The sequence below is a fragment of the Dendrobium catenatum genome, unplaced genomic scaffold (assembly GCF_001605985.2).
Source record: "Dendrobium catenatum unplaced genomic scaffold, ASM160598v2 fragScaff_scaffold_992, whole genome shotgun sequence".
Lineage (NCBI taxonomy): Eukaryota > Viridiplantae > Streptophyta > Magnoliopsida > Asparagales > Orchidaceae > Dendrobium > Dendrobium catenatum.
Genome location: NW_021319454.1, coordinates 747,088 through 772,928, shown reverse-complemented (window position 1 = coordinate 772,928; position 25,841 = coordinate 747,088). Strand labels below are relative to the sequence as shown.

The following is a 25,841-nucleotide window of genomic DNA, read 5'->3' as shown; positions in this document are numbered from 1 at the left end:
AAATGGGATCTTTAAGAGCAAAGCTTGCATGGAAATATGTTCAAGATAAAGACTCTATGTTGCATAAATGTCTATATCCGAAATATGGCAAAATTTGGGATCAAAATGCTGGAAGGAAATCTTGTTCGTCGGCTTGGAAATTAGCCAATGATGGAGGTAGTTGTCTTAAAAAGATAGTTAGATGGATGATAGCAAATGGGGAGTCAATTGGTATCTTTAATAATATATGGATCATGAACAAGAGCCTTAACACGTGGCCAACATTTGTGGGGAAGATAGATTGTAATATGGAAACTGTAAACAATTTTATGGTGGAAAGAAGATGGAATGTTGCTAAGATGAAGAAATATTTTGGAGATGAGCTAATAGAGAGGATTTGCAAAGTTCAAATTTTTGCAAATCAGCAGGAAGATGAGCTGGAGCTCATTCAAGGAGGTTCGGGAAAGTCAATTTCAGCAATGGCTTGTTCGGCGGCAAAACAGAATTTTGAAGATTACAAATTCTAGAGGTGTTTGAAGAAAGCTAAGTTGAATGCAAGGGTGAAGACATTCTGGTGGAGGCTACTAAATAATGCTCTACCAACTTTCAGTTTCTTATCATATAGAAGATTGCAACCAAATAGCTGGTGTCCAAGGGGATGCAATGAAGTAGAAGATATAAAGCATTTGACCGTGAGCTGTAAGAGATTGAATGAGGTTATTCTGCATCTAAATCAATGGGGGTTTATGATACCAATGGATACCTATTTTGAAGGTCGATGGAGTTGGATGAGGAGAATAAATCCTTTTATTTTAAACATCTTCTCCAACATTGTTTACTTTACATGGAAAGGGAGGAATGAGTTAATCCATGGAAAAATTGAATGATCTGCTATTTATATAGCTTTCGAATCGGTCAATTATGCAGCTGTTAACAAAGCTTTCGAATGGAGCACTTCGGGAAGGTTGAATGCCAATCAGCACTTGCTGTTGGACAAAGCTTGGCATCATCCTCCATCCGATTGGATCAAAGTGAATGTTGATGCGGCATTGTTATCTTCCTATAAAGGAGGAATTTGTGGTGTATTCAGAGATTACAAAGGGAGGTTCCTTTTTGCTTTTGGTAAAACAGGTGAACATTGTGATAGTGCTTATTTAGAGCTTCTTGCTATGAAGACTATTAAAGAGATGATAAAAGATTGGATGATGGAATATAAATGCATCATGATAGAAGGAGATAATGCAAATGTTATCAAGTTCATCCAAAATTCTTACAAAAAAGATGGGAATGAGATTGAAGAGTTTTCTTTTATTAAAGATTTTAGTTATGTAATCTTTAATTGTATAGATAGGAGTGGTAATAAGTTAGTGGACTTATGTACTAACTATATCATTTTTGATTCTTTTTGTTGGGATGATTTAGTTCTTAATAAGGTTCCTTTTTCATTTATTGAATTATTGAAGGAGGAATCAATAGGTGATAGTTTGTAGTTAGTTTTCTTGGATTGTTTTTTTAATGCAATTATTGCTTTATCAAAAAAAAAAAAAAAAAAAAAAAACTAGTTAAATCATTTTCAGCAAAAAATGCACTCTAAAAATATTTTATAATGGAGTAAATCGGGCTTAGGTTGGGTTTTGCACATCTTCTACCCTCGCTCCCGCCATCACTTCCCTGCGCCACTCTGCAATACCACTAGCCGTCTTTCCGACGTTATAAATGGCGGCTATAGCCGGCGGCAACGCCACCGGAAAAGTTATCCTCTCTCTCTATTCATCTTCCTCTTCCTCTTCTTCTTCCTCTCTCTTTTCTCTCTCCCGATCAACTATCCGCCGCCCTCCATCGCATTCTAGTGCTTTCCTAGGGTTTAGCCCAACCGTATGTATGTCTACTGTTTCTATCACACCGGCAACGGACGAAGCCATCCCTTCTCTCCACCACTCTCTGCTCCTCGAGCGCCTTCGTGTCCGACACCTTAAGGAAAGTTCGAAAGGCAGTTTGCAGAATCAGACGAAGCCGGTGTCTGTTTCTGTCAGGCCTTTGGATGTGGGGAGGAAGAATAAGGAGGTGAAGGGAAGCGTTATGGATTCGAATTTTGAGAATCTTGGTTTGAAAGATGAGGTGTTGGGCGCTGTTAGGGAGATTGGCATTTCTGTGCCGACGGAGATACAAGCGATTGGAGTGCCGGCAGTTCTCCAGGGGAAGAATGTGGTTTTAGCTTCACATACCGGGTCGGGGAAGACGCTGGCTTATTTGCTTCCTTTGGTTCAGGTTCTCCCTTTTTTCTTAATCAAGGATCTGTTTGGTCTCAAGAAGTATTTTATAAATTTTGTGATTTTTCGTTTTATAAATCTTGGGAGTGCTATGTCCTGATTTTCTTATTCAAATCAATAGTGGTGTTGAATTCTTAAAAGTAAAATTATGCGGATGAAAAAAGGGCTATTTTGACTATTTGTAGGTAGAAAACATATTTTGAAAAAAGTCTGAATTTACGAGATTCTTGATATAATTAGAAATCAATATGAGCTTTAACTTCTACAAACACTTTCCTTCAAAAGTGATAATTTTATTTTCACATCCGAAATAAGTGAAACTGAAGTCATAATTTTTTAAAGCATATTTTTTTGTTACAAGTAACCAAATGAGCCGTAGATCTAATAAATCCTAGAAGTTCAAATCACTCTAATATTACTAAATGCTTGTTTAGTAAATCAAACTAATTCCTACATTTATGAAATTTATTATTCAAGGAAGCCTAAAAAAATCAATTTTCTGGATTTACGTTAAATTCAGCATAAATCAGCCTTAAATTCTATAGCTAAGCGTCCCATGAAACTTCGCTTATTTTATTCTAGGGTTGTTATAAGAAGGGTACAGTTTTATAAGAAAAAGTAGAGTTTTCTGTCTCAATTATATGTTGTTGTCTTACCGTTGACTGCATTATTGTAACCGGCTGTAGGTTATACGTTTGTGAGATTAGGATTTTAATGTTTTTTGATGCGACAGTCGGGCATTTCACTCATGCAAGGCGTGTTTTTTTCCGAATGCAAACCTTGTGGGAACAAGAGATTGGAGTGCTGATTACCATTATAACATGATAGAATAAGCGTCATATTCAGTTTATTAACTTATGGAAGAAATAACAGGATGCATGATGTGACAAAATAGGTTCAATAACATGCTAGATAACTTATTTGACTAATTATATGCTGTTATCGTAAAGCACTTATGTGGTGTTCTTTGTCAGCTACTTAGACATGACGAAGATTTGTCTGGTATTCTAATGAAACCAAGGCGCCCTAGAGCTGTTGTACTCTGTCCAACAAGGGAGTTAACTGAACAGGTGGTTGGTTTATACTCACTTAATTTCCAAGATGTGCAACTATTTTGGTGTATCTTGCAAGGAAATATTATTATTAATGTGCGGTAACTGTCTAGGTTTTTCGTGTTGCAAAGTCTATAAGTCACCATGCAAGGTTCAGGTCAACCATGATTAGTGGAGGCGGGCGTTCAAAGCCTCAAGAAGATTCATTAAATGTACCACTTGACGTGGTTGTTGGGACACCTGGAAGGATCCTTCAACATATTGAGGATGGTAACATAGTTTATGGGGATATTAAGTACTTAGTAAGTTCTTTTTAGGTGCCAATGGATTAAACTTTATATCCTTAAACTACTATAAATGACTTGAGCTGTTAATAAGTATAATTTATCTTGATTATAAACTAATTTGAAACCTCTTAGGTCCTTGATGAAGCAGATACCATGTTTGATAAAGGCTTTGGCCCTGACATTCGGAAGTTCCTCGGTCCACTAAAGAAACGTGCAGGTAAACCTGGCGATCAAGGATTTCAAACTGTACTGGTCACTGCAACAATGACGAAGGTCTGGTCACTACCAATAACAACCTTGATATGGCTCTTTTCCACTTCTACAAAATTTACTTGTACGCTATTTTGTCACATGCTCTTTATCAATGTGTTTAAATAATATTCGTTAGATTATAGTTTTATACATGTACTTCAATGTGCTGGTATTAGGTAGTTTTAGATTGCGTGGCTTATTTAGAAATCCATAAAATATGTATTGAAGGTTTAATGAAACTTTGGACTGAAGATGGTAGAATTCATCCGGTTTCATTGTGTAGTGAGTTTCTCTTATTTAATATTGATATTTTTGCCTTATGCATCTCGATCTTGATGATCCAGTTCAGCATAAAATTCAGAACCCTTTGAATTGGCCATCTTTTGCACTTTGACATCCATGATCTTGCTAGACATTCTTTTATTTTGTGGACTTTTTTTTTTCTTTGGAGTTACCTTTATTATGGTATTCTTCCGTTGCTTTGTGTTTTATCCTCTTCTGAAGTTTGGTTATTGATTTGTTAATGTATTTTAGGCAGTGCAAAAATTGATTGAGGAAGAATTTGAAGGAATTGTCCATTTGCGAACATCCACCTTGCACAAGAAGGTTGCATCTGCTCGGCATGACTTCATCAAACTTTCTGGCACTGAGAACAAGTTGGAGTCTCTTCTACAGGTTAATTTTTGGAGCCAAGTACCTTGTTAAAGTTTACTATTTGCCCCCTTCATATATTTCGTATCTATCAAAACAGTGCAATGAACTTGATAATTAAATAAAAATGGACTGAATTGCAGAATGGCCTCCACCTCATAATATCTTATAAACCAATAGTTGAAGCTTTAATAAGTCATCTCTTTTATATATCTCATACCTGTTGAAAGGGTTAAATGAAATTTTGTCTACGACATGAAAAAATGAACTGCAGAATGATCTTACCTCAGTTTAATTTATTATTATATGGGATGGGATAATCAATATCATAACATGCTTGAATAAATTATTTAACCAATAACGTGAAAATTTTTGTCAAATTTTTTATGTTAAAAGGAAATTAGTTCTAAATGCCAGAGATTTCCATGAAAAAATTGCATGTTTTATCTCCATATTAAACTAATTAATAAGTGTTAGTTAAATAAAAGTATTTTTAACTGAATCAAACAGATTAGTTATGCATGGATGACCCTTGTTTATGTCTTATTGAGAACCTTCTCCTTTTGTTTTATTGCTAGATTATTCTCCACAAATCTAATTGAATAATTTACTATATAGCATAGATAAATCCTAAATAGCTATTAGGATCCCGAAAAATATCTGATAAAACTTAGGATTGGAAATTGTGTTTGACATTTACTTCAAAATGGGTTCTCGATGCCTGTTCGTACCTTGTACCTTTTTTATTTGATGACCTTTATGCAACAGCCATCATTAACTTCAATACATGGGAGAGTTTCAATAATTGGGCCATAATAGTAGCTGACGTGAATATCTTGAGCTTAAGGAAACATTTAATTGCAGGTTCTTGAACCGAGTTTGGCTAGGGGAAACCGAGTAATGGTATTCTGCAATACACAAAGTTCAAGCCGTGCTGTGGATCATTTCCTGACTGAAAATCAGATATATACAGTAAATTACCATGGAGAAGTACCTTCAGGGGAAAGGTACATTTTTTTGGTCTACCTGTTTAGCACTTGAATATATACAATAGGAGTTGCATTTCCTGGATGTTTTCTGTTATTCTATTTGATAATTTGACGATAAATAGCCATTAATGCCTTTTTTCCATTTAAAAATTTAAAAAGAAAATTTTCATTGCTGCAAGATATTAGTAAAATTTAGTTTTTGCACATGGGTTGACATTATTAGTTTATTGTTCTTCATGGTTATAAACTTTTGTCTGCATGTATTTATTTGTGGATAAACTGGCTAGTTTTTATAGAAGGAATTTGAGGTAAGACCATTCAGTTTTGATGATGGAATCTATTGAGGGTTTGCTGATGGAAGAAGAGGAGAAAGCATAGAAGCAAGCATGAGAGTTGGAGTTGGAAGGAAAACAAAATGCAGGAAAAATGAGGATTTTATGGTATTTCAAATATTTTAAAATTTATTTAGCACTCACAAAGATATGGTTTCAAGTAGGCTTGAAGTGAATGATTTACTTTAGGAAGAAAAGGGTAGGTTCCATTGAGAGAGAGCGGTTGTAGCAGAGAGGGTCTGGAGGTCAAGCAGCATGAAATAAGAAATGGATGAAAGAAGGGATGATATCTTGAGAGCCTCAAAGATGTATAAGGATGGAGATGATTGAGTGGAGGGGGGAGGGGAGGAAAAGAAGAAATATTAGGTAAGATTATTTAATTTTGTTGATGGAGTTTATAATGGAATCAATCAAGGGTTTGCTGATGGCAGAAGAGGAGGAAGCACATAAGCAGAGGCAAAAGATGAGGCAGAAGGAAAGCAAAATGTTTCTTTTTTGGCCCATATTTGAAATCTAGGAACTATAAAGATTTGATTGTATTTCAAATATTTCAAAACTTTAATTAACTCTCATTTTACCTCACACCTAATACTCAGAAAATAAAAACCTATGCAAATCTTCTACTTTACTCCTATAATACTTTTAATCAAATAACCCTGAAATCATTTTTTTATTTATATTATTTTTATTTTTTCTTACTTTCATTTCTAACTAATATTAGATGTAGTTCAACTTGGTTCCATCTTATGGATTTTGAATAGGACTCTTTCCTATCATTCAATCTGAATGGAAGGAAATTCTCTCCATTCACATTTAATGCAAAATAGAAAGACCTTTAGGAGTAGTTACCATTGGGGAGAAAACCAAAGGGCAAGTAAGCTGAGATAAATATTTTAGTTGTCAATTTCATTTACAATCGAAGAAACTTGTGGTTTTGGGTGAGGGCCTATCACTAAATATTTTGGTATAAATATTTTCTGTAGCTATCCAATGTGGGACTAAATTCAATACTTCAACATGGTTTTAGAATCTCGCCATCATGTAAGAACTCTTCATATCGACCATCACTCACCCTCAAACAAATATTTTTGAACATCATCAAAGATTATGTACCAAGAGCCCTCTCAATCATAGATTCTTTCATGATAGATATGAGTTGCAAGTTGCTTTTACCGAATTGAACTATTGGCCTTGACACCACTTATTAGGGAGTAAGTCAATGGAGGCTAAAGTTCGGATGGATGAATAGTAAATTCAATATTCTCATGCAAGGTTTTAAAAGAAGAAATCAGGAATCGAGGCGAGGCATAAGCCTCGAGGCGGATCGAGGCGTAAGCCTCAAAACGATTAAAATAAATTAATTTAAAATTATAAATAATGATAAAAAATAATAAAATATTATGTCAACTATGAATTTGAAGATTTGTTTTAAGATAATATTACTGGAATACAAGATTTAAAATAAACTCACTTAAAAATAAAACATCCCCTTAGGTTCAAGACCCAAAGCAGGCTCATCATCACTTTGATTGTCTTCAGAAGAATCTTCATAATTAATGTCAAAGTCATCCTCAAACTCTTCTTCATCTATAATATTTTTTCCTTTATCTCCTATATCAGTTAATATTTCATTAGCTCTAAAATGAAACAATAATAACATACAAAATAATTCATTATATTTAATAATACCTTTGAATTTTTTTGAAGCTCCAATCTCACTTTATTTCTTTCTTTTATATACTTGGGTAGTTGCTTCTTTGTCTTCTTCATTGACATGTGTTTCTCCTTCTGCTTCAATTTTAGAAACATCAGCATTCTTAGGAGTAACCTATTAATCATCAGATTATAACTCATCAATAAGCAAAGGGTCAATTTCATTCTCACAATTTCTTTGATTCTGCAATTTGAGATGCCTATCTTTCAGTTTTTTGTTAAACATAACATAAACTAGTTTGTTCATTTGATCTGCCGCCAATCGATTTCTTCTCTTTGTATGAATTTGATTTAAGATACTCCAATTACGCTTGCATGCAAAGCCGAACATGTTAGGCTAAGAATTTTAACTGCAAAAGCTTTCAATTCAGGAATATCATCTCCAAATTGAGCCCACCAATGTTATACATGAAGACAAATTGTATTTTATGAATATTGGTTGAAGTAGAAGACTTGAACATAAATATTAACATTAAAATTATAAATACACAAACTATAAACATACCAGGAGATCATGTTTTGTATCATGCTTGTGCTGCTCTAAATCCAAACATTCCCTTCTTCAAATGAAAATCCTCAAGTTGATTATTCACTTTGAGGTAGTCTTTTTCAGAAATGAGTCTGTCCATATATGCATACAAACCAGTTTTCACCTCTTTGTCAATATGAAAATCTTTATTATAATAAAATTGGGGGTTTAAATAGTACGTAGCAGCATGTAAGTGTTGATGTAATTATCGATCCCACTTTTCATCTATAATATCTCATATTTCTTTGTAGGCACTTTCTTGACATCCCAATTCTTTTGCAATATTTTCTTTAGCGCTATTCATTGCTTCATAAATATATCCCATAGCCGGAGCCCTCTCACCATCAGCCATTCTAAGCACCTTTACTAATGATCCTATTGACTTCAAACATAATTTGTACCGCGTCAAAATGAATCGTTTTTCATAACAATCTTTTTAACTTGTTTTCCTTCTTGTTTTTTGGCACATGAACTTTTATCCCACTCTTCAGAAGCAAACATTGCTTTTAAAGGTTGTCTTAACTCCTTGAATCTCTGCAATGTTAAATATGCAGTAGCAAATCTTGTAACAACAGTCTAATAATTTTCTTGTCAGTGAATTTTCTCATCAAGCTGAGTACCCAAGAATGATTGTATATAAACTTACTAATATATTTGTATATAAACTTACTAACATATTTGGCCTTCAATATGGCTGATTTATGTTGAGGCAACTATCTCAACCTCTCAAGCATCAAGTCAATACAATGTGCAGCACAAGGAATCCAGTAAAGATGAGGTCTCTTCTCCATTAACATTCTCCCTGTAGCTTTGTATGCACTTGTATTATCAGTAACAACCTGTACTACTAAGGCATCTCCCACTTCCTCCACAACTTCATCCAACATTTCAAACAATAATTGTGCATCATTTACAAAGCTTGAAGCATCTACTGATTTGAGAAAAACTGTTCCATATGGATTGTTGACCAAAAAATTAATGATACTTCTGTGTCTAATATCTGACCAACCATCTGACATTATTATCACTCCTGTCTCAATCTAAGTCTTCTTAATATCATCTACCATTTTTGAAGTTGTCTTAACCTCCTCATTCGGCATCCAAGTCCTCAGCTCATACATGCTTGGAAGTTGTAGTCCTCTTCCATAGCTTCCAACTGATCGTAGCATATTGATCCATGATGGACTCCTAACAACATTAAATGGAATCCCATTTTCACAGATGAATTTGGCGATATCCAAACAAATTCTGTTCATGAGTTCTTTTGTAGCTATAGGAGGCTGAAGATCCTGAGTGTTTATGTTATCCTCGTCATCAATATTTATCATAAATCTATCCAGAGGACCCCGAGTGACTAGGTTAGAAGAAACTAAATGGCTTCCACTACTGGAACCTTGATGTTGTGATCCATAGTAAGAAGAGTTTCCTATCATCTCTTCTATATTTTTTTGTGTGACCTCCTTTGTGATGACAAACTTCTTTAAATAATATGTATATTTCTTTTTCACCTCATAAGGTACTTTTGCACATGATCTCACATTGACATGAGTGCAAGCTAGATGATCCTTTAACCTCTTGATGCCACCAGTTATGCGTTTCTCATAGAAATTACATTTCATATAAACATATCCCTTCTTTGCACCTTCGCCTGACACTTCACCTTGAGTTCCATATTTCCATGCAGGTTCTTTCCTTCTTGTGCCACTAGTCATGCTAATAATTTATAGAAATAAATAATCAATATCAAATAGGACAGATTTTAATAATTATTTATACTACCAATAATAAGACAACATGAATACAATAATATACCGGTCTGCCGGGGGTCCAAGGGGGCGCTGCCCCCTGGCGGTCAGGTCAAGGGGCAGCTCACCTGCAGGGGTTTCCGGGGCAGCGCCCCCGGAACAAAATTTTATTATAAGAGTAATTTTGAAATTCTGCTTGTTGTATATGCTCAATACTGAGCGGTACCGAGCATGTACTCGGTACTGAGCGGTACTGGCTTGGTACCGAGTGTGTACCTAGTGGTACCGAGCATGTACCTCTTTGTACCGAGCGGTACTGGCTCGGTACCGAGCATGTACCTAGCGGTACTATTGAGCGGTACCAAACATGTACCTGCTCGATACCGAGAATGTACTGAGCGGACGAATGAAAGAAAGCCGAATCAGAAGTTATTCAAGCTTTCGTTACTGCACGTCAAAGTCAAGGCCCACAACACCGCTCACCTGCTCTTCCGACCAAACCGAGGCCTGAATGTTTCATGCACTCACAACTTCGGCTTCTTTTCCTGCTTTCGAAACCGTTGTTGCTTTTGGCTTCATTTCCTGCGTCGTCTCCTTCCGACTTCGTCTCCTGCACTCACGGCTTCGCCTCCTTCCCTCACGGCTTCTCCTCCTTCCCTCACTGCTTCGCCTCTAATTTGCCTTTCAATTCTCATAGGAAGCCCTAATCCTATACGCAAACACGAATTGGCTGCGTCGTATTTACATATATACCAAAGAAAAAATTTTGAGGCGGTGCCTCGTACTGCCTCGAGGCATTACGCTCTAATGCGTACGCCTTGTGCGAAAAAATCGTAGGCTTCGCTGTATGGTTCGAGGCGTAAGCCCCGATACGCATGACTTTTGCCTCAACTTGAGGCGCGACTCAATACAGACGCCTCGTCCGCTTTTTTAATGGTTGTTCTCATGTTCCTTGCTAGTTACAATAATACAGTCTTAAAAAATTGTGAATCTCATGTAAAAATTTTACAAATAAAAATTCATAGTACTGTTACTCGAACGATGAAACAAAAATTAGCAAAGAAAATTTGGCCTTGTATCAAATCATCAAGTAGATTGTACTTCGAAGCTGAGTTGGTCTGGGAGGCAGTAAGAGTTACTCGACTGATTCTAGCATCTCCCTTGAAACCGCCTCCATCCAATGATAAAGTTATAAAGAAAGTCGAGCCAAAATTCCTTTGTAGGCCTTTGAAGTACAACAACAACAACATCAAGCCTTTATCCCACTACGTGGGGTCGGCTACATGAATCCTTTTTCTCCATTGTGTCCTATTAAAAGTCAAATTTTCGTTTAAATCTAATAAAGAAAGGTCATTCCTAATATTTTCTAACCAAGTCGTTTTAGGTCTACCCCTACCTTTCTTAACACAAGTCAAATCTAATACCTCTACTCTCATAACCGAGTCATCGGAAGGCCGCCTTTTTATGTGACCAAACCATCTAAGGCGACTCTCTCTAATCTTATCTTCTACTGGAGTTACTCCAACCTTTTCACGTATATGCTGATTTCGTATCTTATCTCTAAGGGTAAAGCCACTCATCCACCTGAGCATCCTCATCTCTGCCACACTTAACTTAGTATTATGCTTCTCTTTTAATGGTCAACATTTGGCACCATAAAGCATTGCAGGCCTCACTGCCATCTTATAGAATTTTCCCTTAAGTTTGAGGGGTACATTTCTATCACATAACAAGCCCGATGCATTCCTCCACTTCAACCATCCAACTTGAATTCTGCTGATAATATCCCCATCTATTTCACCATCACTCTGAACAATAGATCCAAGATATCTAAAACATGTACTCTTATTAATAACTTGATGGCCAAAAGTCACAATCCCCTCACTAGGTCTATTACTACTAAAATTACACCCCATATATTCCTTTTTAGATCTATTCAAGCGAAAACCTTTAGACTCTAAGGTTGACATCCATAATTCAAGTTTACCTTCAACTCCCTCTCTAGTCTTATCAACAAGAAGAATATCATCAGCAAAAAGCATACACCAAGGTACATCCTCTTGCAAATGTCTAGTGAGAACATCCATGACTAAAGCAAAAAGATATGGGCTTAAGGCTGATCCTTGATGTAACCCAACCGAAATAGGGAAATACTTGGACAATCCACCTTGTGTTTGAACACAAGTAATAGCTCCTGCATACATATCTTTAATGATTTGAATATAAGCATTATTGACTCCCTTCTTTTCAAGAAAAATAGTATTAAAAAGTTTAGTAAGCCAAGAAATCCCTTCATCTCCTAAGCATTTCCACACCTCTATTGGAATAAAAGGAAAAAAAATTACCGTCCTTTAGCAATATATGGATCAAATGATACAACAACAACGTCAAGCCTTATCCCACTATGTGGGATTGGTTACATGAATCCATTTTCTCCATTGTCTTGTTAAGAGTGAAATTTTCATTTAAATCTAATAATGAAAGGTCATTTCTAATATTTTATAACCAAGTCTTTTTAGATTTACCTATACATTTCTTAACATAAGCCAAATCTAATACATCTATTCTCCTAACCTGGTCATTGGAAGACTGCCATTTTATATGACCAAACCATCTATGGCGACTCTCTCTAATCTTATCTTCCATTGGAGCTAGTCTAACCTTTTCACATATATGCTTATATCGTATCCTGTCTCTAAGAGTAAAGCCACTCATCCAACTAAGCATCCTAAAAAAAAATCTTAGAAGCTCCCGCTTGATTTTCTAGAGAAAGTTTGAATCCTTTTTTTCGTGGGTTTCTTGCCTCTGTTTATGGCGGCTTCCGGCCGTATGCCATCGGATCCTCCTGATCCACATCATAGCACTGATCTTCAGTTCTCTACTGAGCGTTTATCTCATGTGCGCTTTTCTGGTATTGGTGATCAATCGATTTCAAGATCGAGGTTTAAACCTTTGATTATAAGTGAAAGTTCTAGTTCTATTGTTCAACCCGTTAAACCATTATCTTCTACTGAAGAGAAGGGTAAGGGTAAGGAGAAAGATCCTTTGGCGGAAAGAAATTTCACTGAGATTAACTACGCTTCGCCGGGATTAATCTTTGGTTCTTTGGAACAAGATGTTTTTGTTTCTTCGAATTTGAATAATAAAGATAGCAAGAAGATCAGCCAATCCGATGGATCCATTAGTCGAAATATTTCGACCAAGCCTCTGAATCCTGTTGATACAACTGTTGATCTTGATAATACTGTTTCATTGGAAGCCAAATCTGCTGATGAAACAGTCAATTCGAAGGCTTCCTTTCTCAATGCCTGGAAAAAACCTTAGCGTATTAAATCAACTATGATGCTAATTCCACCGTTATGTCTTCTGATGGGGTAGCAGTTAAATTGAATTCTGATCAGGAAATCACCAACTCTCAAATCCTCTCCAACTCCGTTGTGCTGAAGGTTTTGGGAAAGAACATTCCATTCTCGATTTGCAGTATAGAGTCGCGCAATCAATGGAATAGATTTGGCAATTTTCATCTAACCTCTTTGGGATTGAATTGGATCCTTTGCTCATTCAAGACTGTTACTGCTATGGAGGAAGTACTTAGTGGGGGGCCATGGTATATTGGAGGTCACATCGTCGGCTTAGACAAATGGTCACCTTCCTTCTCTCCGTTATCATTAAAAGGACTAACTGCACCGGTATGGATTCGCTTCCCACATCTGCCTTTGCATTGTTGGGATGAGGTCAACATTGCTATGATTGCTTCAAGAATTGGTACACCATTGTTCTTTGATGGTAATTCTTTTAGTTGGAGCAAAAAGGAATTTGCGCGTATCTGTGTACGTTTTAATCTTGAAACCAAGCTACCTTCGGGAGTATGGGTAGATGGTTTGGGAGGTAGATTTTTTCAGAAAGTAGAATATGAGAAACTATCCTCTTTCTGTTATAACTGTGCCAAAATTGGGCACTTGAAACCGACTTGCCCAGATCTTTTGATAGCCAAGACTACTGCAATCAGCAATGTAACGAAAGATAATTTCATACATGATGCTGCTCACCCTGCTCAACAAGAAAATTACGGACCCTGGATTCACGTTAATTTCATAAAGAGACTTAAGCAAATTAGAAATCACTTGGTACCACGGAATAAGGGTGCAAAAGAATATGAAACTCTTTTTACAGTCAGCTGTAACTATTCAGAAATCCATGTTGAGGAATCCAATGTTGTAAATTTTATAGAGGATAAAGCTTTAAACAACCCTCTGTATCAGAAGGCTTCTTCTGAAGTAGAATTAAATCTGACCAACAGCTTTGAGATTCTAAATGAAGTCTCTGATCAAGTTGTTGATGAAAATTCTGGGAAAGCCAATATGAATTATGGGCTGATTATCACCTCTACTATTGTTAATGCTAATAAAGTAGAGGAAGCAATAGTTGAGAATTGTTTTGAAGGTTCTTGTGTCACTCCTCTTATTCAAATTGCTGATCCCGCCAATACTGTTCCTTCAGATTTTGCTTTGGTCAATGAAAAATCTACTGGAATCACTATTGATTCCAATCATATTGAAAATACGGCTTGTTCTGGTGACAATCAAGATTGCTCTGGTGACAAAAATCTAGATCCATCAAAATTTCCTCTTATAAGTCCTGATGGGCTAGCTGAGATTCCAAAGGTTGATACAACTGATTCTATCAATACCAACTCTGTTAAGCATTATACAAAGCCTCAATTAAAATTTTTGGGACCAATTGAACTAGCTTCCAGAAAGAGGAAAGTGGAGGGAAAAAGCAAGAAGGCGGGGACTTCTCCCCTTCAGTTAATTAATGTCTTCATTAATTTTCTTGAATTGTAGAGGGGTCAAAAAGAAGGAGACCTCTCTCTACCTCAAGGAAGTTGTGAAAGATAATTCTGTTTTTTGTGTGGGCCTTGCTGAAACTTAAGGTCGCTTTGATCAATAAGAAGGATGTTAATAGACTTATTTGGCAGCAACTGGGATTTTTTTCATCAGCCTGCGGTTGGTACTGCTGGCGGAATTCTGATGATGTGAAATAATAAACTTGCTACCTTTACTGTGTTAGATCATTCACATCAAGTTGTTTTTGGTGCTTTAGGAGTAATAGGTCCTAAATACACTTGGTGTAACAATAAGCAAGGCAATGCCAGAATCTTCATGATTTAGGAGTTATTCATGGCTAACCAAGACCTTCATGATTTAGGAGTAATAGGTCCTAAATACGCTTGGTGTAACAATAAGCAAGGCAATGCCAGAATCTGGGAGCGTTTAGATCGCTGCTTGCTGAACTCCTCGGCTCTACAGTTGGTCCCGTCTACTTCAATTAGGCATCTTGCTAGAATAGCCTCTGGCCATTGTCCCATCGCTTTCAAGCTTGACGAAACTATACATTCTCATCCTAAAACTTTCAGGTTTGAGGATACCTGGAAATCATATCCTGATACCAGGAGAATTGTTGCTAATGCATGGAATAAGCATGATTATGGAGATGAATCCGAAGTGCTTAATAGGAAAATTAAGAGATCTTTGAAATCTCTTTTTTTCTGGAACAAGAATAAATGTAAAAGTCTGATTCAATTGAAAGAGAAACTAAAGAGAGACATTCTCAAACTATAATTGCAAGAAGAAGCTGATGGCGGTCTCAGCCCAGAAAATCTTACTCTGTTGCGTAGTAAAGTAAGGGAACTTAATGTTACCTTACTTAGACTATCTATGTGGTGGAACTAGCGTGCTAAGGCGAATTGGAATGAAGAGGGAGACACCAATTCAAGATATTATCATGCTTATGCTACAGCTAGGAAGAACGACAATTTGATCAGACAAATTAAGGATGAGAATAATAATGTTGTTGATGAAACTGAAAGAATTGAATCAGTATTCTTAAAATTCTTTGAAGACAAATGGAAATTCAGGGAATGCAATAATTTGAATTGGCCTTATGTTGAACAAAATCAGCTAATTGATAATGCTGATAGAGCTTTTTTAGAATCTGAATTCACTGAGACAGATTTCTCTACTGCAATCTTCCAGCAAGGATCAAATAAATCACCGGGCTTGGACGGCTCTACTTCATCATTCTTTAAATTCTATTGGGACATTGTCAAAGATACTACTTGGAAAGCTATCAAGAAGTTTTTCTCTACTGGAAGCATGAATGGAGTTTGGAAGGACAATTTGATTGTTCTCATCCCTAAGACCAAGTCACCGGTATCTCCTTCCAACTTTCGTCCAATTAGTCTTTGTCAAATCATTTATAAAATTGCTACTATTATGCTAGTAAACAGATTAAAGATCTGCATTCCCAAGCTAATTTCTGAGGAGCAAGTTGCCTATGTTCCAGGTTGATCCATGTCTGATCACTGCATTCTTGCTTTAGAAATCTTGAACAAGTTCAGAATTTCAAAAAATAAGAATGGTCTCATGGCTGTCAAGCTTGACATGGCTCAAGCCTTTGATAGTATGTGTTGGAAGACATTGGAAAATGTTCTTTTTTGGTTTGGTTTCCCGGTGAAATTCACAATCCTTATTTTGGAATGTATCACTAATGTTCGTTTTTCTATTCTCTTGAACGGTAAAGGAACTAGATGGATTGAAGCCAAGAGTGGCTTTAGGCAAGACTGTCCTGTCGCCTTATCTATTCATCATGTGCTCACAGCTTCTCTCCAGTGTAATTAAGCAAAGAGGTCATCAATTAGGTATCCAAACTTCCTCCAGAGCTCCAAGAATTACACACTTACTCTATGTCGACGATGTGCTGCTGTTTGGAACAACATCCTCTTCTCAGTTTAAAGTTATGATGAACTCAATTTCAGAATACTGCAGTTGGACTGGGCAAGGTATTAATTAGACCAAGTCCCAAATCATCTTTGGGAAATCTGTAATACCCTCCATGAAATGTAAGATTGGCAAAATATCATGATTCAAAATTGTCAAAGAGATACAATATCTGGGTATCAAAATTTCCCTGAGAAGATTGGTCAAGAATGATTTCCAATTTGTAGTTGATCATGCATTGGATAAGCTCAACGCTTGGGGAGCTCGTTTCCTTTCACTTGCTAGTAGGCTGATTCTTGCCAAATCTTCATTGCTTTCACTACATACTTTTATTTCAACGCATTCTTTAATCCCCAAGAAGATACTCTATGAGCTGGACCGTATCTGTAGAGACTTCATCTGGCATCAGAACTATGGTATCAAGGGACTTCATTACATCGCCTGAGATGAGTTATGCATTCCTAGAGATAGAGGTGGTATGGGAATGTACTCTACTGTTAAAAGAGTTGGTCCCTTAAGAGCTCCATTAGCTTGGCGTCTCTACTAGAATCCATCATCTCTTCTTTATAAATGCTTGACTGCTAAATATGGCTCAATCACTTGGAGTAGTATGACTAAGCATGGCCATTCTGTAGCTCTTTCCATCATCTCTGATGGAATTTCATTTCTTAAACCAATTGTTAGGTGGAATATTGTTAATGGTGCTAGCATTAGCGTCATGAATGACATTTGGTTGCTTGATAAATGTTTCAACAAATGGCTTATGCTTGTTGACTGTATTGGTCTGGAAAATCTGACGTTGCAGAGCTTTATCCTTGATGATGGTAATTGGAATATATTGGAACTCAACCGATATTTTAACATTGAGTTGGTAAATCTCATCGTACTCCAATGTGCTATCCAGGAGGGGGATGATGACTACATGGAACTTCTTTATCAACACTCTGGGAAGTTTATCACCTCATTGGCTTACTCTGAATCTATCAAGGACCATAAAATAATTGATGACTCTGGTTTTGCCAATTGGCTTCGGAAGCTGAAGCTTAAACCAAGAGTTTAGCTCTTCTGGTAAAGATTAAGCAGGTTTGCCATTCCCACGAATGAATTTTGAAATTCAGAAAGCTTAGCAATTGCGATCATTGTGCTTATGGTTGTCCAGTTATTGAAAATTGTGATCATATTTTAGTTCATTGCAAATCTCTTACTGAGATCTTACGTAAGTTGAGATCTTGGGAATTTAGTATTCCTTTGTTCAGCTCTCTTACGGAATGTTTTCAGTAGTTGAGATGTCTATCCATTGCCAGTTTAGATATTGTCAAGATCTACTGCACTGCTGTTTACTTCTCCTGGAACTGTAGGAATGATGTGAAGCACGGTAACCCATCAATTCCAGTTTCAGTGATCGCTACCAATGTTTTATTCACTGCCACAAGTAAGTATCCAATGATAGTTAACTGGGATGCTAACCTCCTTAGGGAGTTCGAAACCTCATGGCATCCCCCACCACTTGATTGGATCAAAATTAACGTTGATGCATCGCTACTAGATTCAAATTTAGCCAACATTGGTGGTGTGGCACGGGATTCTAAAGGAAGTTTACTTCTTGCATTTGGGAAGCAAAAACTTCATTGGGATATCAACCAACTTGAGTTGGAAGCTATTTTCTCTTTGAAGAACTTCATTCAAGATTAGAAATTTGATTGTAAAGGCTTAATAATAAAGGGAGGCAACTACAATGCCATCAAGTTCCTTCATAATTCTGTCGTGAACTCCACTGTTGATGGTCAGATCTCCGAGCATATTACTTTCCTCCATGATTTCAATAAGGTAATATTTCAACACATCCCTAGAAATTGTAACAAAGTTGCAGATTTGTGTGCAACTCTAGCTTTACATAATAACTTTTGTTTCGATTCTATTCTTTCTCCTGATATTCCTTCTTCATTATCTAGTCTTTTGAAGAAGGATTATGAGGCATGCTTTTCTTGATTAGTTTGTAATAGCTTTTCTTAGCTCTTAATGCAAGTTTGCAATTCTTCAAAAAAAAAAAAAAAAAAAAAAAAAAAACTAAGCATCCCTCTTCTCGCAACACTTAACTTGATATTATACTTCTCTTTTAATGACCAACATTTTGCACCATAAAGAATTGCAGGTCTCACCACTATCTTGTAGAATTTTTTTCTTAAGCTTGAGAGAGACTTTTCTATCACACAACAAGTCCGATGCATTCCTCCACTTCAATCATCCAACTTGAATTCTACTAATAATATCCCCATCTATTTCACCATCACTCTAAACAATAGACCCAAGATATTTAAAACGTATACTCTTATTAAGGACTTGATCGCCCAAAGTCACAATCACCTCACTAGATCTATTACTACTAAAATTACACTCTATGTATTCAATTTTAGATATACCTAAACGAAAATCTTTAGACTCTAAGGTTGACCTCAAGTTAACTTCCTCTCTAGTCTTATATCAATAAGAGGAATATCATCAGCAAAAATCATACACCAGAGCACAACCTCATGCAAATGTCTAGTGAGAACATCAATGACTAAAACAAAAATATATGGGTTTAAGGCTGATCCTTGATGTAATCCAACAAAAATACGAAAATACTTGGTCAAACCACCACCTTCTATTTGAATACAATAACAAATTCTGCATAACATCCTTAATGACTATTAACCCCTTTCTTTTCTAGAACTCTCCATGTCCATTCTCTTTGAACTTTATCATATGCTTTCTCTAAATCTATACACATTGTATGTAGATCCTCCTTATTCTATCCATACTTCTCCATCAAACTTCTCAATAAATGTATAGATTCCATAATAATAAACCTATCAGCATGAATCCAAATTAATTTTGAGAAACATTAGCATCACGTTTTAACCTATGCTCCATAACTCTCTCCCATAATTTCAAAGTATGACACATTAACTTAATTCCTCTATAATTCGAACAATCTTGCGCATCACCTTTATTTTTAAAAATAAGAATCAACATACTCATTTTTCACTCATCTGACATCTTCTTAGTCTTTAAAATAATATTAAAAAATTTAGTAAGCCAAGAAATTCTTTCATCTCCTAAGCATTTTAATATCTCTATTGGAATATCATCAGGTCCAATAGCTTTTCCACACTTCATTTTTTCTTTAAAACATCTTTAACTTCAATTTTACTAGTTTGCCGGTAAAAATGAAAATCTTTATTTTGATTTAGGTTGCTAAGGTCACTAAAGTTAATCATATTTTCATAATATTCATTAAAAAGTTTAGCAAAACAGCTCATCCACCTTTATGAATATTCTCTTCTAATAAAAGTACTTTTTGATCTTCATTCTCAGTACACTTCACTTGAACTAAATCCTTACTATTCCTATCTCTTAATTTGCCTATCTTATTCATATATCTTTCATCCTTATTTATATCTAATTTATTATATAAATTGTTAAAAGCTAAAATCTTTGCATCACATATTATTTTCCCAGACTCCTTAGAAGTCTATTTATATCTTTTTCAATTATTAGCATTTTTACATCTAAATCAAATTTTATAACTAATTTTTTTATTTTTGATATTTTCTTGTATATTTTAATTATAGTACTAATTATTTTTTATTATTAGGAGTTTTTTCCTTTGATACTCTAAGCACATATTTTGCAACATTCTTAATATTACTACCTACTTTTTCCTATGTAACATTAACTTTCTCATGCACATACAAAGTTTTAAGATTTGAAAGCTTATTCTCAAAAATATTTTTATTAATATTATTTAAATTCCAATCTAATCTTAGAACAATGATTTAGTTTATTTTTTATATTTTACCCTTTATCTTAAAGTTCAAAATTAATAAGCGACGTTGGATATATAAACTTTTACTTGTAATTACTTTTCAATCTTTGTAATCTAAACAATTTATTTTTCTTATAAAAAATAATCCATCTCAATTTTACAATATCCATTCTTATAAATGATGACATGTTTATCTCTCTTTTTTAAGTAAGGTATTACAATTACAAAATCAAAAGTTATAGGAAAATTTAATATGGTCTTACCACCTCCATGAGTCACTACAAACCCATAGCCATCTTGAATGCTTTTAAAATCTTCTACTTCTCTACCAATATGTCCATTTAAATTTTCTTTTAAAAAAACTCTTTCTTCAAAATGTATCTTTTGTATTAATTATTCTAAGTCATTCTAAAATATTAATTTTGAACATATATCCAAATATACTTGAGGAGAATAAGCACTTATAATATTAGTAATCTTACCATCAATAACAATTATTAAAGCTATATATTTATCTCCAAATATTATTTAACATTATCCTTACAGATACTTATTTATAATCACACCTACACCATTTCTAATACGACTCCTATCAGAGTACCATAGCTTAAATCCTAAATTATCCCTCCTTAGCCTTCTTTTCAACCTATTTAGTTTCCTAAATACATAGAATATTTATGTTCCTATGAATCTTAATACCTATTAATATATTTAATTTTCTTATAAGGGTAATTTATATTTTAAGTTTCTATTCTAATTTTAGTTTCATGTACTAGCTTCTTTGCTCGCATACTTCCATGATGTGGGAACGCTTGCTCATTTAACACTGCACCCAGGAGCCAGTGCAGCGGTCCTTGCACACTTCTCGCTGTATTCAGATCATATAACGTGTCGCTTCTAGGAAATGCCATAGTATTAACACAATATATTAAATGATTCATGTCATAATTATTTGACAATTATAACTAGAATCCTCTCTATCATTTGCCCGAGTAATAAGGGAAGAATGGGTGGAATATTGTCACCTGAGCACTTAATCAAAGTCTAAGTGCTTCCTAGTGAATTCACCACACATTAGGTAGAGACATTCTTCTATGAACCCTGACAATTCCTATCTTGTACTATTACCCAAGCATAGTGCTTAACACTTTCGAGGACCAGTGTTATTAGAGACCCTTTCATGAAAGGCCACAGTAAATTTGACACCCAATCTTCAAAAAATTCCAAATATGAACCCATGTTTTCTCAGCTTTGGTATAACCTGATCCTTCTACCAGATAAATTATTTCAAGGATTTTTTTTTTTTAAATCTGTTCAGATTATACGAGGAAATTGATATCCTATCTTTTTGCTACCCCGACATTTCATGTCATTGCTACACCAACTCTAGCCAAACATTTAAACAAAAATGGTTGTACATAGTGGATGAGGCTCCATCTAATTCTTGTATGAAGAAGGATTTATATTTGAAAAGATTTTTTTTTTGATGTAAACCTGTGACTTCTATATTGCAATGGAGGCAATCCAAACACTCCTTCCGGCTTTGTTACTATCACTTAAAACAAGTTATCAAGTCATTCATCTTCTTGGAAAGTGTCATGTATTTTCCACTTTGAGAAAACATCAGCTTATTCTTTGTTGTGAGTGATTGGGAATTATTGAGTGTTTTTCATTCCAATGTTAAAATTTATACAATATTAGGAAAACTTATGATTGAAAATATACAATCTCAAAGACTGAAAAATAATTATAGGATTAACTACAATAGGATTCGTTGTGCAGTTGTGTAGCTCACATGCATTCTTAAGGTGGTAGTAAGGATCCTAGATGAATTCATGAGGTGCTAGGGTATAGATGGTGGTGTTGAAGGTGTTGCGTTCTAGAGGGTTGAGATAGTATTGTTGGTATAGAAGGGACGAATTAAGGAGCTTTTTTACATTCTCTTTCAAATAAATTAATGGATATTATTCATTGCAACGCTTACTTAATAATTTTTGAAAGGTTGCCTCTGATAATCATTTGATGAGAATGTTCACAAATTGTTTACCGATGGTTATGAATGGAGCATATATGAGATCGTTGGACCCAAATTTGTCTTTCAGTGATACCTAACCTTATTGGTAGGCTAGTTTTGAGAGTATAGAGAGAGAAAGAGTAATCTATTAGCTTAAATGCTTGTAGTATAAGTGCTAATAGGTACTCAAGAAGCTAAAAAATAAAATGAGTTATGAGTGTCTTCTACGAATGGGTGTGATCTACATCTCCTTGAGTGAGTTGTTGGGGTGTCCAGTGAGCTAGTTCGAGAATTTGGCTTTAAAACTGCGGGGCTCTTGAGCTATATACAAAGATGACAATATTACATGATATGTTTCTTGCAGTTCCTTTTAGTTTTGTAGATAATTTCTCAATTTCTGATCCCTTTCTGCCAAGCCTTCAACAAGAATAGAATTGGTAGTTGTTGGCGAGCAAGTTGAAGAGGCGGCTGCCAAGCTTGACGGGGCGCTTACCAAGGAGCAGGAGGATCCCATTCCTTAGGGGAAAACGACGACAGGGAAGGCGCTATATTTGCTATAAATAGGGAATTTTAGCGACCTCATTTCCCATCAAAGGTCGATTACCTTTGAGATGGTGGTGGAGCTAGATCCTCGAGAAAATGATGAATTTGCAAGTGGTATTGGGAGAGTTAGGTAGCTCTCAAAAGGGTTTCACCTTAGAGATGAGTACTTAATTCAAGGACTTTGCAACTATGTAGGCCTAGGTGGTAGCGACTCGCAGCCTACTCAAGGCTAGTCCATTTGTACAGGGAAGAAAATTCTTCTAGGGTACTTCGAGGATCTAAGGGTCCTATTGCCTAATATGGCAAGTAACCCAATTTGTACAATTTTCCATGGTGGCAAGTAGCCTCACACCATTTTTTATTTATTGCAATATGTAAATGTGTGGAGTTATTGTATTAATAAAATTTTTGTATTTGCGCGATTGATTTAATTTTGTTATATTCTTTCTTTTTACAATGCGAGCACCTTAATTATGAAGTTTCAACACATATGATATTTTCTATATTTTTACGAGTGCCTTATTTTACAACATCGCAGTGAGTGCTACAATTATGATATTCTAGCAAGCTCTAATGTATATACTTTGAATGGTGAGTAAAATACTTAAAAAAACATTTTAGCCATTTTTTTCTTTAATATGGTGAGTTAATTACTACTCCTGGGAAACGAGTTCTTTACTTATTCATGGAATGGTGACTTGAGGCAGTTTAGCAATGTCTTGTGAATGACTCCATGGCAAGATGTGTGATGAATGAACCACGAGCGAGTGTGTTCTAAGCTACTATTGGTGACTATTTGTTTGGGTGAGTAGGGAGCCGCTTAACCTACAAATAATGATGGAAGGACATAGATGAAATCTAAACATTTAATGCATATTTAATTTGCGCTATGATATTCTTGCGTCTCCCAGTTTCTACAAATACCCTTCGATAGGGTCTATGTGGGTACAAACATATTAGTGAAAATTGTTGTTATTATTTGTGTACTTATTTTATTGTGAAAATCCTTCTTTTGATTGTTGTGGTACATGAAATTTCAGAAAAAGTGCTAAAAACATGGTAAAAAACCTTGCGCTATATCATCAAGCGTCGTTGTACTATATCATCAAGCGTCGTAGTGCTTATAGCACAACTCAGGCACCACAACGCTAAGGAGTTCCATGACGCTTAGCTCTCTATTTTTTACATTTAATTCAGTGCTCAAGCGCCACCTAGTGGAGCACCGCGGCACTCAAATCCTAATTTTTCATAAAAATGATAGAGAGAGAAGCAATGCAGTGGAGGAAATTACGTGCCACAGTACCAAGGAAATAGCAATGCTACAATGCTGAAGATGGTGTCGCAGCGCTAAATCGCCTCAATACCGTGGCTAAGCGGTTGGGTCGGTTACATTATGACATGACATGTCGATTCTGATGCAGTGCCGCAGTTTAGAAATTTAGAAGCGCTAGCTCACTTCATTAGCGTCGTACTGCCGCGAAATTAATGCTAGTGTGTTTAATTAAATAATTTTTTGGCTGAATTTGTGAGGGCTGATCATTTGCTTATTATGCAAGAGAATGCAAGAGTGAGAGTGCTTAAAGAAAGACCATTCAGAGAGTGAAAAATGTTTTTAATCATTTGTAGAAGCGCTTGCCAGTGTCATTTTGCTCTTTTTTTTATTATTTAAATGTAAAATGTTTTGTATATTTTTTGATTAATGACTGACTAATTTATTTTTTCTAGACTTGTTATATGCGAGAAAGCTTACTTAGTAAACTCTAGTGCTTGCAATGTTCAATGCTGCTTTCAATTATCTCAATCTTTATATAATTATTATATCAGCCATGCTCTAATTTAAAACCTAGTGTGAATTATTGTCTCGACGGAGGAGTAAAGGAATAAATAAGAGAATTGGAACAAAATAAAAAACCTGTGTATAAATCATTCTTACATATTTTTATTGCAAGCTTTGCGAAATGACTAAGTTTTTGACGTCGTTATCGGAGAGCCTTGAATATTATTCTGTTATTTGCTCTATATTGTTCAAATAATTACATATTTAATCTTGTTGTTTTGTTGTTGTTTTTGTTAGTTGTGAAATTGTATTCATTTGTTGCTTAAAATTTTGAATTGATTTAGTGTGTATTTATTTTTTGCTGCACATTGCATTTGCATTTGTAGCTTGTGGTTGTGCATGCATAATAAATTAGTAAGGAAAGCCTATTGTTTGATCAATAGATAGAGAAAATATTTACAAAATTTGGAAAAACAAAAAAGACTCAAGTTTTAGAGATGGTCAAACCTAATAAGAAGAATGATCATTCTAGATCTCTTAGAGAGTATGTCAATCCTATGGTAGAGGGTATTCACTAGAGTATCCACAGGCCAAACATCCAAGCCAACAACTTTGAACTCAAATCCACGATCATCCAAAAGATCTAGAATTCATAGCTTGGGCGAATTCTTGTTAATGGTCCCAACCTAGATATAACTAGCTTTTTAGAGAACTATGCTACGTTTAAGTATAATGGAGTATCTAACAATGCCATTAGACTTCGGTTGTTCATTTTTTTCTATGAGATAAGGCGAAAATGTGATTAAATTCCTTACCCTCAGGCCCTATCATCACTTGGAATGATTTTACTTATAAGTTTTTCTCTAAATATTTCCCTCCTTTAAGGGCTGTCAAGATTAGGAATGATACACCAACAAACAACAATAACCTCAAGCCTTAATCCCACTACGTTGAGTCGGCTACATGAATCCTTTTTTCGCCATTGTGTCCTGTTAAAATTCAAATTCTCATTTAAATATAATAAAGAAAGATCATTTCTAATATTTTTTAACTAAGTCTTTTTAGGTCTACATCTACCTTTCTTAACATAAGTCAAATCTAATACCTCAACTTTCTTAACC

The 25,841-nt window shown here is 35.3% G+C and overlaps 1 protein-coding gene across 2 annotated transcripts in view; it reads left to right on the top strand.

Moving 5' to 3' along the window:
* Positions 1-1,595: 1,595 nt before the first annotated feature.
* LOC110101153 (DEAD-box ATP-dependent RNA helicase 39) overlaps positions 1,596-25,841 on the top strand; it is a 56,431-nt gene continuing 32,185 nt past the window's right edge. For both annotated transcript variants that reach the window (XM_020828944.2, XM_020828943.2), the window contains exons 1-6: positions 1,596-2,247; positions 3,224-3,319; positions 3,415-3,603; positions 3,721-3,861; positions 4,375-4,515; positions 5,356-5,498. In XM_020828944.2, coding sequence (XP_020684603.1) covers positions 1,696-2,247; positions 3,224-3,319; positions 3,415-3,603; positions 3,721-3,861; positions 4,375-4,515; positions 5,356-5,498 — 1,262 coding nt within the window. In that variant the 5' untranslated portion in view covers positions 1,596-1,695. The remainder of the gene's footprint in view (positions 2,248-3,223; positions 3,320-3,414; positions 3,604-3,720; positions 3,862-4,374; positions 4,516-5,355; positions 5,499-25,841) is intronic.